Source organism: Heteronotia binoei, chromosome 1 (genome assembly GCF_032191835.1).
Source record: "Heteronotia binoei isolate CCM8104 ecotype False Entrance Well chromosome 1, APGP_CSIRO_Hbin_v1, whole genome shotgun sequence".
In the NCBI taxonomy this organism is placed as follows: Eukaryota; Metazoa; Chordata; class Lepidosauria; order Squamata; family Gekkonidae; genus Heteronotia; species Heteronotia binoei.
In genome coordinates this window covers 263,469,575-263,484,274 of record NC_083223.1, presented here as the reverse complement: position 1 = coordinate 263,484,274, position 14,700 = coordinate 263,469,575, and the positions used below count along the sequence as shown (strand labels likewise).

General features: G+C 51.2%; 1 protein-coding gene across 1 annotated transcript; it reads left to right on the top strand.

Moving 5' to 3' along the window:
- Positions 1 to 1,274: 1,274 nt before the first annotated feature.
- On the top strand, positions 1,275 to 13,049 carry TMEM151A (transmembrane protein 151A). Its single transcript, XM_060255044.1, has 2 exons — positions 1,275 to 1,501; positions 11,473 to 13,049. Exons 1-2 carry the CDS (start codon positions 1,409 to 1,411, stop codon positions 12,832 to 12,834), a joined length of 1,455 nt encoding a protein of 484 aa, XP_060111027.1. The 5' UTR covers positions 1,275 to 1,408; the 3' UTR covers positions 12,835 to 13,049.
- Positions 13,050 to 14,700: the final 1,651 nt, after the last annotated feature.

The window sequence follows — 14,700 nt, the reverse complement described above, 5'->3', positions numbered from 1 at the left end:
CAGAGGCTCTGCCACTGAGCCACAGCCCTTACTTAGACTGGAAGCTGCTCTCCAGAGCTCAAGCAGACATCTTTCGCATCACCTACTGCCTGGTTCTTTAACTGGAGATTGAACCTGGAATCTTCTATATCGGGGTGGCCAAACTTGCTTAGCATAAGAGCTGCGTAGAATAAATGTCAGATGTCTGAGAGCTGCAAGACATGAACGGCAGCTGTTTGAGAGCTGGAAGGAAGGCAACTGGATGGGCGTGGAAGAGAGAGGTGGAAAGAAAGCAACTTTAATTTTATATGCATTCTCCAAGCCACCAGCTGGCTTGGTGAAGCTATTTTAAAGAGACAAATGCCTTTTCTAAGCTGGCTGACAAGGTGGTGGGGATTTTGAGAGCCACACAACATGTGTGAAATAGCCACATGTGGCTCCCGAGCCACAGTTTGGCCACCCGTTCTATGAAGCTGCCTTATACTGAATCAGATCCTCGGTCCATCAAAGTCAGTATCGTCTACTCAAACCGGCAGCGGTTCTTCAGGGTCTCAAGCTGAGGTTTTTCACGCCTACTTGCCTGGGCCCTTTTTAGTTGGAGATGCCGGGGATTGAACCTCCGGACCTTCTGCTTACCAAGCAGATGCTCTACCACTGAGCCACCGTCCCTCCCCAACATATGCAAAGCAGAGGCTCTACCTCTACCTCTACCCTGCCTGAGCCATAAGAACATAAGAGAAGCCATGTTGGATCAGGCCAATGGCCCATCCAGTCCAACACTGTGTCACCCAGTGGCCAATACGTGTGTGTGTGTGTGAGAGAGCCAAGAGTTGCTGGCATTGGGCCCGGCTTCCTCCTGGCCACCAGAGGCCCACCCGGCCATTTCCTTGGAAGTTCCAGTCTGTCCCCCTGATGATTAATCTGTGGCATAATCCATGGGCTCCTTCACACGTGCAAAGCCGCAGTCGCGGAAGGGAGGCACGTCTGAACCAACGCGTGAAACAAAAGCGAGCACTGAAACGGGAGCGGTGGGTGGGGGCGGCCACAAAGAAAGCGGCGTCTTTGGGCTGGGGGTGGGGGGGCTGCAGGCGGCGGGTGGGACGCGGGCCGGAGGCGGCGCGGCTGGCCTAGAGCGGAGAAGGCGGCCGCGGGGTTCCTTTGCGGGCTCCTTTCCAGGCGCTGGGAAGAGGGCGGAGCCGCGGCGCCGAGCGCACGGGCGGAGAGGCGAGCTGAGCCGCCGGTGCGGGGAGAAGGTACGCGCCACAGCCAGCCCGGCCCCCTCCCCGCTGCCCCGAAGCGCCGCGGCCGTCTCCATGCTCCGCTCCGGGCCGCGGGGGAGTCGGCGCAGCTCCAGCCGCGGGGCCGCCGAGCCCCTCGCCCGCCCCTAACATGCGGCCGGGGCGCCTGCTGGCGGCGCCACGCGTGAACCATGCCCGGCGTGGGGGAAGAAGACGGGGCGCAGCAGCCGGGGGCCGGGGAGCTGCCCACCCTCACCCCAGCCGGGGGACCCCCTCGGGAGGAGGTGAGGCCAGCCCCGCTCTCTTGGGAAGGGCGGGCGGGCGGGGGGGATCGGAGCGGGGGCCGCACTTTGCGCGGCGCCCCGGGCGCGGCGTTTGGAAAGCAGAGACCCCCCCGCCAACGTCGCCAAACTTGGAGGGGGGAAAAGCCATGGGTGTGGAAGGGGGGGCAGATCTTGGGCAGCAGGATCGGGACCCTCTCCGCCTTCCCCCACCTCTCCTCGCCCCCCACCCCTCGTCGGTGGGCGAGGCGGGCGCCGGAGCCGGGGGGGGGGGGGAAGGGGAGCGGGCCAGAAGCGAGGTGACGGCGATTCTGCTGCAGGGAACACGTGCCTCCTTTTGTACATTATTAATAGACCTGCCGGGGTTAAAAATAAACCCGGATTTCTGGCAAAAAAAAAGGGGGGGTGGGGGAGAGAAAGACGTGGCTGCTTCTACCCCCTCGCCCCTCCCGGGAGAAGGATCCTGCCGACTTTCCGCCCCCTTCTTTTCCCGCCTGGCCTCGATCTAGAGTTTTATTGTGTGTGCGCGCGGGGATAGGAGTGGTGCGTAAAAAGAACGCCCCGCTCCCCAAGGGGAGGAAAAAAACACCCCTTTGCAAAGACGCATGAGGGGAGAAAGCGAGGGTTGCCGGTGGCGGTGGGGTGGATCTGCAGGAAAGGGGGGGGGGGATCTGTGTGTTCGCGGTGTGCTTTGCTACGGCGCGTATGGGGGGGGGGGGGGGAGGCAAGGGCCGTCCGCGCCAAGTTCTGCATTGCACCACGGCGTCCTTCTCGCGTCTCTCTCTCTCTCTGGCGGGTGGCGGCGACTCCTGATGGGGGTTTAGAGCTGGTGGGAAAGCGAGCCTTTCGGGAAGAAAAGGGACACCAGGAACCTGGAGGGGGTGGGGAGAGGGGGAAACAAAGGCAGGGGGGGGCGAAGACGGGGAGAAAATCCTGCCACTGGCTAAGGGTAGGCATACACACACCTCTCCCTTCCAGCCTAGCCGGTGGAAGGGGAAAAAAAGAAAAGAAAAGCATTGCTTGAGTCCAGGCTGTCGCACAATCCCCTTCCATTGCCTGCCTTAGAAAGATTCAGGAAGCTTTTCTTTCTGACCTCCACACCCACTCAGGGGAGTGGGGAATCTGTGGGGTGAAGGAGATGGAGGACCGGTTTCCCCAGAGGAGAGGCAGAAGCTGTGGGGACGCCCTAACCCCTCCCTCCCCAACACACTCTTCCATCCTTGGGACTGGCATTTCAAGGAGGCGTTGCCTTTATGTTATGACTTCATGTTTTGGTGGGCCTTGAAGACGGGCTGTGGCTCCCCCCCCCCCCCCTTGAATTTTCCAGAGGTCCTTAAAGGTGCCCCCTTCTTGGACCTTACTGGAGGCCAACTCTTCTTGATTTCCCTCTGAACTCAGCTATCCGACCTTACCTGGATTGAGACTGGGTATGTGCAGACCTGCAACCAATATTCTCTACCACAGGCCAAAGAAACCTTCGTTTGGCTTTGTTTCTTACATTTTTTATCCTCCTTGGGAGCTCAGGACAACATGCATGGTTCTTGTTTCCTCTGTTGTATCCTTGTAACAACCCTGCGAGGTAGGGGAGTTTCAGGCCCAAGGTCACCCGGTGATTTTTCATGGCAAATGGGGATTAGAACCCGGCTCTCTCCAGGCCTAAACCATCCTGACCTTGGTTCTTACTAATAGTCATTAGGCTCATAGACCTGTCTAGTTCCATCGAGGAAGGTTGGTATAAATGCTATCAGTGTGCCGTGGCATACTGACTCGTGTTATTTCTTGGTGCTGAGTTCGGGTGCTGGTATGGTGGTAAGCCTCTGCTTCAGAGACACCCCTGTTTCAACATGCTGGGAAAAACTGTCGCTCGGTCACCCCGGCTCTAATAATAATATCATGCTGCTGTTCCTCAAGTCTAGAATAGGATTCCATGTTGGAACAGTCATGTCGAGTGGTTCAATTAATGCCAGCATTTATTTATCTTCTTTGTTTACACCCTACTTTTCTCCCCGGGCCAGCCCTATCAGGGAGGTTAGGCTGAGAAGGTGTGACTAGCCTAAGGTCACCCAGCGATCTTCTTGGGATTCAAACCCTGGGTCTTTTGGAGCCTGCTTTTAACACTAACTGCTACCCAATGCTGACCCTCAGCAATTTATCAATCTGGAACATAATTCTCCCATTTCCCCCCCCCTCTCCCCTAATTTCCAGTTTCTAAATCCTTTGCTCCCTTTCGTGAGCCAGTGAAGTAACTCAGACGAGTGGATTCTCTTAGCTTAATACGGATGTTTTGATGAATGTTGTCATTCTTGTCCATTTTGTTGTCGTTTACTTGCTGTCAAGTCACAACTGACTTACGGTGACGTCCCATAAAGTGTCCATGGCAGGAGATGAGATGGTTTGCTATTGCTTGCTTCTGAGTAGCAACCCTGGGCTTCCCCAATGGTCTCCTACCCAAGTTTGGGCTACCTTGGTCCATACAGCTCGGGCTTCTACGCATTCATCACCCCCCCCCCCCCCAAATATTTTTCTAGGGCTCATGGTATTTCTTCCTGCAACGGACTTTACTGCTAGTCAAACAATAAAACTCTCCCTGGCCTCTGCCACTTCTGACTGCAGTAGGATGAGGTGTTGAAATCCTTTCCCATGAGAGGGGGGGTGGAAATTCCACCTCCCTGAATGTAGAAAGTTAGCATTCCTACTTTTCGTTCTCCCCCAACATTCTAGTTGTTTGAAATGCAGGGAATTTGTTGTATAGATCATAAGAACATAAGAGAAGCCATGTTAGATCAGGCCAATGGCCCATCCAGTCCAACATTCTGTGTCACACAGCGGCCAAATATATATATATATATATACATACACACACACACTGTGGCTAATAGCCACTGATGGACCTCTGCTCCATATTTTTATCTAACCCCTTCTTGAAGGTGGCTATGCTTGTGGACGCCACCACCTCCTGTGGCAGTGAATTCCACATGTTAATCACCCTTTGGGTGAAGAAGTACTTCCTTTTATCCGTTTTAACCTGTCTGCTCAGCAATTTCATCGAATGCCCACGAGTTCTTATATTGTGAGAAAGGGAGAAAAATACTTCTTTCTCTACTTTCTCCATCCCATGCATTATCTTGTAAACTTCTATCATGTCACCCCTCAGTCGATGTTTCTCCAAGCTAAAGAGCCCTAAGCGTTTCAACCTTTCTTCATAGGGAAGGTGTTCCAGCCCTTTAATCATTTTAGTTGCCCTTTTCTGAACTTTCTCCAATGCTATAATATCCTTTTTGAGGTGCGGCGACCAGAACTGCACACAGTACTCCAAATGAGACCGCACCATCGATTTATACAGAGGCATTATGATACTGGCTGATTTGTTTTCAATTCCCTTCCTAATAATTCCCAGCATGGCGTTGGCCTTTTTTATTGCAAACGCACACTGTCTTGACATTTTCAGTGAATTATCTACCATGACCCCAAGATCTCTCTCTTGGTCTGTCTCTGCCAGTTCACACCCCATCAACTTGTATTTGTAGCTGGGATTCTTGGCCCCAATGTGCATTACTTTGCACTTGGCCACATTGAACCGCATCTGCCACGTTGACGCCCACTCACCCAGCCTCAACAGATCCCTTTGGAGTTCCTCACAATCCTCTCTGGTTCTCACCACCCTGAACAATTTAGTGTCATCCGCAAATTTGGCCACTTCACTGCTCACTCCCAACTCTAAATCATTTATGAACAAGTTAAAGAGGATGGGACCCAGTACCGAGCCCTGCGGCACCCCACTGCTTACCGTCCTCCACTGCGAAGACTGCCCATTTATACTCACTCTCTGCTTCCTATTACTCAGCCAGTTTTTGATCCACAAGAGGACCTGTCCTTTTACTCCATGACTCAAAAGCTTTCTAAGAAGCCTTTGATGAGGAACTTTATCAAAAGCTTTCTGGAAGTCAAGGTAAACAACATCTATCGGGTCTCCTTTGTCCACATGTTTGTTCACCCCCTCAAAGAAATGCAACAGGCTAGTGAGGCAAGATCTTCCCTTGCAGAACCCATGCTGAGTCTTCCTCAATAACCCGTGTTCATCAATGTGCCTACTCATTCTGTCCTTGATAATGGTTTCTACCAACTTTCCCGGTATTGAAGTCAGACTGACTGGCCTGTAATTTCCCGGATCTCCTCTGGAACCCTTTTTAAAGATGGGGGTGACATTTGCTACCTTCCAGTCCTCAGGAGCGGAGGCAGATTTCAATGAAAGATTACAGATTTTTGTTAGAAGATCCACAAGTTCAACTTTGAGTTCTTTCAGAACTCTCGGATGTATGCCATCCGGACCCGGATGTATGCCATCCGGATCCTTTGTTCCTGAGAGTGAGAGGCAGTAGAATCAGAGTCGGCAAAGGGTGTTTTTCCTTCCCGGCTTGGATTTTAAAAGTGATATGATCAGTGGTGGGTAATGGCGGGAGTCAGTGGCAGAGAATGAATAAGGAAGGCCATTTTGGGTAGTGAGGGGTCGGTTGCAGAAGTACAGTAACTTCTTGGTTTGGGGGCAGGGAAATCTTATCTGAGATTTGATCCCCTGTGTTTGAATGACATCTCAGGGAATCATAGCATCATAGAGCTAGAAGGGACTTCCGGGGTCATCTAATCCAGGATTGTCAAACATGTGGCTTGCAGATCAGATGCAGCCTGCAAAGGGTTCAGATCCATCCCTCAAGCAACTTACTTCTTCTGCTACCTTTCCTGAACAATAGCTTTCTTTTTTTCTAGCTCCCTCAGTGGCTCTTTGCTTCCTGTTTCCTGTTTCCAGCCTCTTGCCTCCCTCTCTTGCTTCATGTGGGAGAAATATAAAGACAAGCCTCTCTCTGTCTCTCACACACTCACCTTCTGCTTCCTTCTCTGGAGCTGTTCCTCCTCTTTTGGGGAGGAGGGGAGGGGGAGGAAAGAGAGTCCCATGGCCACTTCAAGACCAACAATGTTTTATTCCAGGTATAAGCTTTTGTGTGCAAGCACGCTTCTTCTTTAGAGGGAGGGAGAGCGGGTGGGTAGATAGATTCTTCTGACAAGCACAATGTACATTGAGGAAATTATTTTGGCTTATTCTGAAAAGTTGTGGTGGTGTGTTTAAAAAAAAAGAAAAGACTGGATTTCTCTCTTCCTATCTGGATTTATTTTCTTTCAAAAAGACCCTGATCAGGAATTAGAACACTTGGATTGGTCCTTATGTCTTGGAGAACAAAGTGATTTCAGACGCCAAATGATAACCACACACATTGGTGATGAGACAGGAAAACAAGCTCTCAGTTCAGTCCAGGAGAACGCCTTGTCTTAAGTTTCATTATCAATTGCAATTCAGCAGTCTCCCTTTCTCATCTTCCTTTGAAATTCTTTTGTTAAGAGCACTGCTGCTCTTAGGTCAGCAGCTGAATGTTGTGGTTTCTTAGAACTTCTTGACACAGCCTATGTATTCCGGTATGGAAGCTGGTCAGTTACTGAACAGTAACGGGTTTCTGCTGGCATTTCAGACAGACCCGACTCAGTAACTGGCTGCTACCGGAATACTCTCACCTTTTCAAACAGTCCCGCAGCTGTCCCGGTAGTGAGGCATGCCTGAGTCGTTACTAACAAAGAGCAGCTTCTTCCAGTTTTCAACCCCTCCTTCCGGGTTGAAATCGGTATGGGGCGCTGTGTGAAATGTCCAGTATCTAATCCGGGAGCAGTTTTCGTGCCCTTTTTCACCCGCCGGTGCGCGATCTCCAGCTTTGTTTTTTTTTTTGGAATGTCAGGCTAAGATTGCTATAGCGCTATAGCGATGTATCACAACAGCATCACCATAGGGATGCCTGGGTTCCATTAAGATGCCAGAGATTGCTGCCGCTGAAACTTGGTAACTTATCTCAATGGAGCCTAGCCATCTCTATGGTGGTGCTGTTGTGATATGTCGCTATAGCACTATAGCGCTATAGCGATCTTTGCCCGAAGTTCCCAAAAAAACAATAAGCCGGAGATCACGCGCCGGCAGGCGAAAACGGCTGGCGTTGGTGGAAGCGAGATAAAAGCAGACCAGTGTGAAATGGCTTGCTTCAATCATGGAACCCTACCGGGAAAAAAAACATGTGTCTGAAAACTCCCATCCCTGTCTCGGATTACTGCAAGGCGGCACAATACCGACTCCCTTCCGGTTTCCACCGGTAAGTGTGAAAAGGCCCTCAATGTCAGACTTGTCCATTTATTCCTTGCATCCTTCTGTACTGAATCCTCCTGGATGGAATTGAGACCTAGGTTTCCTGTCTCATTACCAAGGCTGGCATCTGCATGGCTACCACCCCTCTGCATATCACACCTAATCCAATCAAGCCTACTGTTATTCACCTACTATTGTCATTCGACATTAGAAATCACCTTTATAAAGCGTATATCTCCGGTACCAGTCCAACAAAGTGGCATTTATGTCAGATCCTGTCCTCGTAACAAATGTGTTTGACACTTCCTGCGCATTGCAGGTAATTCACAAATACCTCCCCTCACACCCGTAAGTGACCCCTGCTTCATGCCCAGAAGATGGAAAAAACCTCCAGGATTCCTGATTCTTAGAAACAGCAAGACTGTTGATTAGCACAAAGGGTTTTGGAGGCAGGTTTTGCACTTGGATCTTGGTTTAGGGAAGGGGACAGATGGAGCGTTTTCAAAGGAGGGGAATTACTAGGGTTGAAAGATACCTGACAGTCAAGGCTGCTTCTGCCTCTTGTAACCTCTTCCTTATAATCCAAAAGAGTTGGGGGTAGGTTGCAGTTAGGGTTGCCGGTCCTGGGTCGGGGAATACCTGGAGATTTGGGGGGCAGGGCCTGGAGATGGCAGGGTTGGGGGAGGGGAGGGACCTCAGCAGGGTATAATGCCATGGAAACCACCCTCCAAAGCAGCCATTTTCTCCTGGGGAACTGATCTCAGTTGTCTGGAAATCAATGGTAATAGCGAAAGATCTCCAGGTGCTAGCTGGAAGCTGGCAACCCTGTTCTCAGGCACGCTTTCGTACAGCGCTTGTTTGTAGGAAAAAGTCCAGCAGGAACTCATTCGCATATTAGGCCACACCCCCTGGTGTCACCATTGAGTCACACGGCTTTTTTGTTGAAAAAGCCCAGCAGGAACTTATTTGTATATTAGGCCACACCCCCTAGTGCCGAGCCAGTAGGAACTGCGTTCATGTGAGTTCCTGCTCAAAAAAAGCCCTGCTTTCGTATCTTCTGGGGAGGTTTATAATTCAAGTGGGGGAGAACAAGCACAATAGCCAGGATTCTTGGGCTCTGTCCCTGGAGGTCAAATTTCCCAGCTTATTCTTCCTGCCCATCTCCAATGACTGGAATACAGTAGGGCTTAATGTTCAGGGCATTTCCTTCCACCCCACTTTTCTAGCTGGTGTTTTTCTCCTTTTGTTCTGTAACGCCTTCGTCCCGCTCCTGAATTCGTTAGTGCAAAATGGATGGTTTGCCCAAGCCCCATTCTTCCCCCTTCTCTGTGGGGCTTTCCTAAAAGCTCTTTGCTTTTGGCCGTTTTCCCAGAGGCTTCTGCCAAGCTTTTATCGCCAGGGTGGGGAGAATGGAAAGAAAGAGGACAGCTTGACGGTGGAGGGAACTTAAGTGGCCCCTCCCCCTTGGCACCCGCTAATTGCCATAGCTGGGAAGTTGTCCTGCACTCGTTAAGATGAATGCAGGCAGGGGTGGAATTCTAGCAGGAGCTCCTTTGCCTATTAGGCCACACACCCCTGATGTAGCCAATCCTCCAAGAGCTTACAAGGCTCTTTTTTGTAAGCTCTTGGAAGATTGGCTACATCAGAGGGGTGTGGCCTAATAGGCAAAGGAGCTCCTGCTAAAATTCCACCCCTGAATGTAAGTAATCAGTTTCCAAGGACCATAGCCTTATTTGGGCCAGAACAAACAATTCCTATTGGGAGCTTGGTATTTTCTTGGCCAGAAATTTCATTCTGGTAAAGCAGTTTGCATTGGCTTAACAGTCCCTACTGCAAGCTGTCTTATCCATTCAAAATAAAGCGATTTAATTTATTAGATAGATTTAAGCAAATTAAACTATAAGTGCTGAGTGGTCCTCGGGCATTGCGGTTCCTTTCTGCATATTGGCCGGGTCTGCAGGAAACTGGACCAGAACATCTTCTTTATTGGACAATTAAGAGCCCGTGCAGTGTGCTGCATGCAGTGAAGGGCTAGGACCCTGGGTGACCTGGGTTTGAATCCTCCCTTCTACTGTGGATGCTCGCTGGATGATCTTGGGCTCTCAGCTTGGCCTACCTCATGGTGCTGTTATTGTGGGAGAATGGAGAGGCGGAGAATGACAGTCTAGAACAGGGGTGTCAGACACGTGGCCAGGGGCCAAATCAGGCCCCCAGAGGGCTCCTATCACCCCCCCCCCGAGCAACTGGTTGTCATCTGCTTCTTTCTCGCTCTCTCTTGCTTCCCTCTGCATCACAGCTTGCTTTGCCAGGATTTTTCAATCGCACGGGAGCTACAGAGCAAAACCTATATTTTCTCCCATCAGCTAAGGTTTCTATATTTTCTCCCATCAGCTAAGAGCCAGTTTGGTGTAGTGGTTAAGTGTGCGGACTCTTATCTGGGAGAACCGGGTTGGATTCCCCACTCCTCCACTTGCACCTGCTGGAATGGCCTTGGGTCAGCCATAGCTCTGGCAGAGTTGTCCTTGAAAGGGCAGCTGCTGTGAGAGCCCTCTCAGCCCCACCCACCTCACAGGGTGACTGTTGTGGGGGGGAAAGATACAGGAGATTGTAAGCCGCTCTGAGTCTCTGATTCAGAGAGAAGGGCGGGGTAAAAATCTGCAATTCTTCTTCTTCTTCTTCTCCCTTGGGGAGCAAAGTGGGGGGGAGGGGGAGGGAGAGCTTGCTTTGCCAGGCTCTCTCAATCATACAGCACAGCTACTGAGCGAAGCCTCTCTTCCTTCTATTAACTGAGGCTCTTTCCCCCTCCTCATCCCCTGAGAGGGGAGGGAAAGAACCAGAGCTTCCCTTGCCCAGTTCCTTGGATCCCATGGGAGAGATACAAAGAAAGCACCTTTAAGACCAATGAGTGCTAATGGTTTAAGCCTATTTTAAGGGTTAAAAAAAATCTTTAATTGTGTTTGGCTGTGTCCTTTATAAAGTTTGTATCACTGCTACCTGGCGTTAAATTTTATGACACATATGGCCCGGCCCGACAAGGTCTCATCATGTCAGATCCGGCCCTCATAACAAATGAGTTTGACACCTTTGCTCTAAAATCTGCTTTGAGTCTCGACTAGGGTGAAAAGCAGGATGCAAATGATGCATGTACGACTGGGTAGAAGGTGGCCTGTTTCTTTAATTTACATATTGGTTATCAAGTGGATTTAGAGACTTGAGGTTATCAAGTAGTTATCAAGAGGTTATCAGGTGGTTATCGTATTGGTTATCAAGTGGATTAGAGACCTGAGGTTTTTAAAATTAGAATGTTGGAACATTTGGGGCAGGGATCTGGAATATTACAAAGGGTTTCTTGTCCCAAGGATAGCTCTATAGCATGCCATCATCGGAGGGGACGGTGGCTCAGTGGTAGAGCATCTGCTTGGGAAGCAGAAGGTCCCAGGTTCAATCCCTGGCATCTCCAAAAAAGGGTCCAGGCAAATAGGTGTGAAAAACCTCAGCTTGAGACCCTGGAGAGCCATGAATGGGGTTGTGGCTCAGTGGTAGAGCATCTGCTTGGGAAGCAGAAGGTTCCAGGTTCAATCCCCAGCATCTCCAAAAAAGGGTCCAGGCAAATAGGTGTGAAAACCTCAGCTTGAGACCCTGGAGAGCCGCTGCCAGTCTGAGAAGACAATACTGACTTTGATGGACCGAGGGTCTGATTCAGTAGAAGGCAGCTTCATATGTTCATATGTTTTCTTTCTTTCTCTTCCTTTTCTTCTCTCTTCTCCCTTTCACCCCCTTCCCTCCTGGTGAGCAGCAGCGACCCCTGAAGCAGTCTTTGAGCAGCTCCCTTTGCCGGGAGTCGCACTGGAAATGCCTGGTCCTCACCCTGTTGATGTACGGCTGCTTCGGCGTCATGGCCTGGTGCCGCCTCTCGACGGTGACCCGCATGAACTATGACAGCTCCTTCCGGGGCGCCTCCATGATCTACCACGACAGCCCTTGCTCCAATGGCTATATCTACATCCCGCTGGCTTTCTTAGGGATGCTGTATGTGGTCTACCTGGTGGAGTGCTGGCACCGGTTTGCCAAGGGCCAGATGCAGTACCGTGTGGACACGGCCAGCGTGTACGAGAAGGTGCAGCGCATGCAGCAAGCCACGCCATGCATCTGGTGGAAGGCCATTAGTTACCACTATATCCGCCGCACTCGGCAGGTGACCCGCTACCGCAACGGGGATGCCTACACCACCACCCAGGTCTACCACGAGCGGGTCAATACACACGTGGCAGAGACAGAGTTTGACTACTCGGGCCACGGGGTGAAGGACGTGTCCAAAGAGCTGCTGGGGCTCTCTGATTATCCCGTCACCAAGTTGCGGTTCACCAAGTGTTTCAGCTTCGCCACCGGGGAGGCGGAGGCGGCTTACCTCACCCAGCGTGCCCGTTTCTTTGGGGAAAACGAGGGCTTGGATGATTACATGGAGGCTCGCGAAGGGATGCATCTCAAGAACGTGGACTTCAAGGAGCACATGCTGGTCTTCCCTGACCCGGGGCGTCCCCCGTGGTACACCCGCCGCTGGGTGTTCTGGCTGGCCTCTTTCCTTCTGCTATCCTGGCCGCTGCGAGTGCTCTCTGAATATCGCACAGCTAACGTGCACTACCACGTGGAGAAACTCTTTGGGGCTGACGATGGCCCCAGCCCGCTAGACGCCGCTGGGGGTTACGGGCGCCGCATCTCACGCGTCAACACTGTGGACATGACCGAGCTGGAGTGGCACATCCGTTCCAACCAGCAGCTGGTGCCCAGCTACTCGGAGGCCATGCTCATGGACTCCACCGTGGTGGCGGGGGCAGCCTACCTGCGCAGCTGCCAGCGGTGCCGCCGGACTGTCAGCAGCAACTCCTTGCCCTCACGGGGCACTCGAGCGCTCTACGCCCGCCTTCCTTTCAGCTGCAGCCGCTTCTCGCTGAGCGGGGCAAGGCGGTGCGGGGGAGTCCTCCGCAGCCTGAGCGGGAGCCACGTGGGGAGCAGCATCGAGACCGAGCCGCTGGAGAGCCCTCCCTGCTATCAAGATGCTTTGTATTTCCCTGTGTTGATTGTGCATGGCGGGGAGGGGTGTCACCGCAATGGACATAGGCAGGGGCCTACAGGGAGGTCATCGGGGACTCCACTGTGATCTTACAGGAGAGAGCAGTTGAGGCGAAGCCCCCTTCGTTCCCCAGGACTGGGGCCAAGAATGGGAGGGAAGAATCAGACAAGACCCTTAGCCCTTTTTCCTCCCCTCAGGCAACCCATAAGCCAGGCAATAGGTGCTTTTTTGGGGCCAGACCCCTTTCCTTGACATTCTGCTCCGAGGATAATGAAAGACCTTTACATTTTTTTGTTTGCAAAGAAAGCTGATGTTAGCCTGTTTTGCACAGTTCATTGCAGTTCCCACATTTGTGAAAGAGGAACGTGGAGATTTTCATCAAGCTTTCCGAGAGTAGAAAGAGGGTGTCTGAATGAGGATAGGGCAAATTGTGGGGCCGGTGGGATAGTAGTCTTAGAAAGAATTATAAGGGGTAGAGAGGGGCACTGAAGCCATCGCTCCTGATCAGTAGGAGTCCTCCCGCTAACAACAGAGACCCCCGCTTTTGAGAATTTGCCAGGCACTCCCTACACTTCCTCAGCCATGAGGACAAGAATGTTGAATTCTGTACATGTGCAGACTGACATGTGTGTTTGCATTATGGTTATGGGAAAGACCTGCCCCCTCCCCCAGCCCTTAGATGCAGACAGGGGAATTCACCCATAGGATATGTGAGTGGGACAATATCTTACCCCGTTTCTAATGGAACCCAGTTTTGTGACAGGTAAAGAAAATTAAAAGATGAGGCTATTCCCGTCACCCGCCTGCTTCAGAATGCTGTCAGAATTTCCTTTCTTTGAGCATGGTCTCATGGAGGATAAATCCATCAGCGGCTATTAACTGTTGTGGTAGCAAAATGGAACCTCTGTGTTTCGGAGCAGTGTGTCTGTGAATGCCGGGTGATGGGGGCATTCCCGGGAGCATCCGACAGTTGGAGATGGGATGCAAGACCAGATGGAAATTTTGCCTGATCCTGCAGGGCTTACAGTAGATTCACGGGACATAAATTCGCACCCGCAGTATGTCGCTGTATGTCAGATTCTGGGTTCAGTCAATAGGGGATGAATGGTCTTCGGTACCGTGGCTTGCTTTTAAGTTAGCCACCATGGAGAACTATATGCTGGACTCAGTGCCCCCTTAGGTCTGATCTTACAGGGAAGTGTTTGGATACCCCTTGTTTTTAACTACAAGCGAGCAGGCATGCTGGTCTGCAGTAGGCAAGTAAATTTGAGTCCAGTAGCACCTTAAAGACCAACGCAATTTCCAGGGTATGAGCTTTCAAGAGGGAAAGCTCTCTTCGTCAGGTACTAGTAGGAATGGAGATTGCTGAGCCCTTATATCCCCCCTCCCACCTTCTGCCTGGGATATAAGGGCTAAGGGATCCCTGTTCCTACTTGTATCTGATGACAGTTTTGTTTCTTGAACACTTATACCCTGGAAATTTTGTAAGTCTTTAAGGTGCTACTGGAGTAAAATCTAGCTGTTGACTACATACTCATTTGATGCAGGATTGGATGGACCATGAGCCAGTGGTGGGGTGGGGAGGGGATCTTCTACAGCCGAATTTAGAAGTAGTCAAGCAGACTGTGGGAAAACCCAGGCTTGTGGCTTGCATTGTCTGCAATTCAGGGCTGTTGCTAGAGCTGGGATAGAGGACCAACCAGAAAACAGTAGGGTGTTGAGGAGGACTGTGCTAAACCAAGGGCTCAGAACGGAAATGCATTTCAGTTATCCCCTTCCCACAAGTCTCGTTATCCATGAATTTGTTCTCGTCTGTCTCCTACGGGCTGGTAATTTATATTAAAGCTATATATTTCAAATAGCCATTCTCTAACCAGGGAACTTTAGAACTTGTGAGTCTGTTAATAGGTGGCGAGGGTAAGATGAAGGGACTCTGAGAGTTCCCTGCAGCCT

What these genes read in the sequence shown, in the direction of transcription:
- TMEM151A (XM_060255044.1), top strand. Translation starts at nt 1,409, where the DNA reads ATGCCCGGCGTGGGGGAAGAAGACGGGGCGCAGCAGCCGGGGGCCGGG. An exon ending in GGGGACCCCCTCGGGAGGAG is followed by an intron (nt 1,502 to 11,472) that starts GTGAGGCCAGCC and finishes CCTGGTGAGCAG; the next exon opens with CAGCGACCCCTGAAGCAGTC.